This window comes from Nanorana parkeri, unplaced genomic scaffold (genome assembly GCF_000935625.1).
Source record: "Nanorana parkeri isolate BGI_ZX_2015 unplaced genomic scaffold, ASM93562v1 scaffold1116, whole genome shotgun sequence".
Lineage (NCBI taxonomy): Eukaryota > Metazoa > Chordata > Amphibia > Anura > Dicroglossidae > Nanorana > Nanorana parkeri.
The window spans coordinates 342,227-343,913 of NW_017307384.1; the positions used below are offsets into that span (position 1 = coordinate 342,227).

General features: G+C 39.2%; 1 protein-coding gene across 1 annotated transcript in view; it reads left to right on the forward strand.

Moving 5' to 3' along the window:
- The window catches only part of ZFYVE26 (zinc finger FYVE-type containing 26), a 101,396-nt gene that overhangs the window by 62,100 nt on the left and 37,609 nt on the right, over window positions 1–1,687 (forward strand). The window contains 1 exon segment of the mRNA XM_018567923.1: window positions 604–850. Within this exon segment, the coding sequence (XP_018423425.1) occupies window positions 604–850 (247 nt within the window).

Genomic DNA, 1,687 nt, shown 5'->3' on the forward strand with positions numbered 1-1,687 from the left:
TGGAGCCGTCTTCCCAGCCAATCAGGAAGTTGGGCAGCGTGTAATGACCCGCCGCCCGGCTTCCTTGATAATGGAAGTTCTGGTATCAGGAACATTTGGGCGAGTACTTGCCCAAATACTCTGTATCGGTGCATCCCTGATAAATATATATATATTTACTGTATATATGAAGTCACCCTGCAGTTATTGGGTACACTGGTATTTCCTAGAGGCATACATCTCCATAGTTGTATTATTTGTATAACTGTTCAATGCAATCACCAGAGTTCAATTCAGACACCTCACAATTTTGAAATAGAGTGCAATGGCTGTTAGTTTTGTTACCTCGGAAGTTAGAGTATATTATTCCAGAATGGCCTACTATTAAAGGTGTACGGTCCCTCCTGCATCCCCCACAAACACCATGAAAGTTTCAAAATTGTGATTGAATTGAACTGTGCTCCAGTTATTCTTAAATCAGCAACAGTAGTTGTGCTGCACTTGTCCACCCATCAATAATAAAATGATACCATAGAAAATATTTTTCTGTGGCACTTTGATTTTGCCAGTTTTCATTCAGAATGTCCCACTGTGCTATGTTTATGTACACCATTGTGTTTATAGGTGTTGCTAGCACTTCCAGAGGCTGCACAATCCACCTATGCGGATCTTATCTCAAGCCCTTTGTTAATGCTGGAGCAGTTGCTGATGAATATGAAGATAGACTGGATCTCTACTGTGGTGCAGACTCTGAAGCAGCTTGTGAATGATCCAGACTCGACATTTTCAACTGAAGACATGGACAAATTGCTTTGTATTTACGCAGCGAAAGCTTTGGATGTGCCATTTTCATTCAGAGAAAAACGAATTGGTAAATCTTTGTGTTCATTAAACCATTTGTTAAATACTTGTATTTAGGTCTTTGGCACATTGTACTCTCTATTGGTTTTGGCAGTGAGAGTGTTGTCACCCTAGGACAGGAAGTATGTTAGGAGTTTAATCACCAGGTGCAGTATATTACATTTTTGATCTTGGGTTTATATACACTTTTATTGCATTTATTATTATTGCTGTTGTTGTGTGCATCTTTCAGAATGAGTACAGATTGTGTTCGTTCTGATAGAAGATATAATGTCATCAGTACCTCTGTGGCTTCTAATATAAACCCTGTTTTCATAGCCAGCTACTCCCATCAGTGTCTTGCCTAGGTCAGTTAACTTGGTCTGTGTTTGCAGTGTCAGTTCTGTTAGCAGGAGTTAAGAAGGGTGGGAAACAAATTTAAGGGACATCCGACTGATGCAGCAAAGAAAAACAGAGGACTTTCTTGAACACAGAACTAAGTATCCAGTTCCCACGCAATGGGATATAATGTAGTTTACCAGTCCTTAGATGTAGTGGTTGTATTGGTTTTGATTTTTCAAGGTTAAGAATATTTTTAGCAAATATAGAAAATACCTGTTGCGCGTGCCAATACATGGTATTGGACAGTGTTGTTAGCAGAATGTTGGTCTCACCTGTTTTCGATCTATTCTACCTCATATGCACAGCTCAGTATACATTCCAAATAAGTTTTTGGGAGCAGACAAGTAAAAGGGTTTTATTGCAGAAGAAACATACAATGCAAATTGCAAATTTATTTTAGGAGAGAGAGGTCTGCTTAAAAAAAAAAAAGGGGGGGGGGGGGTTTAGTTTTTTTCCTTGGCGCACA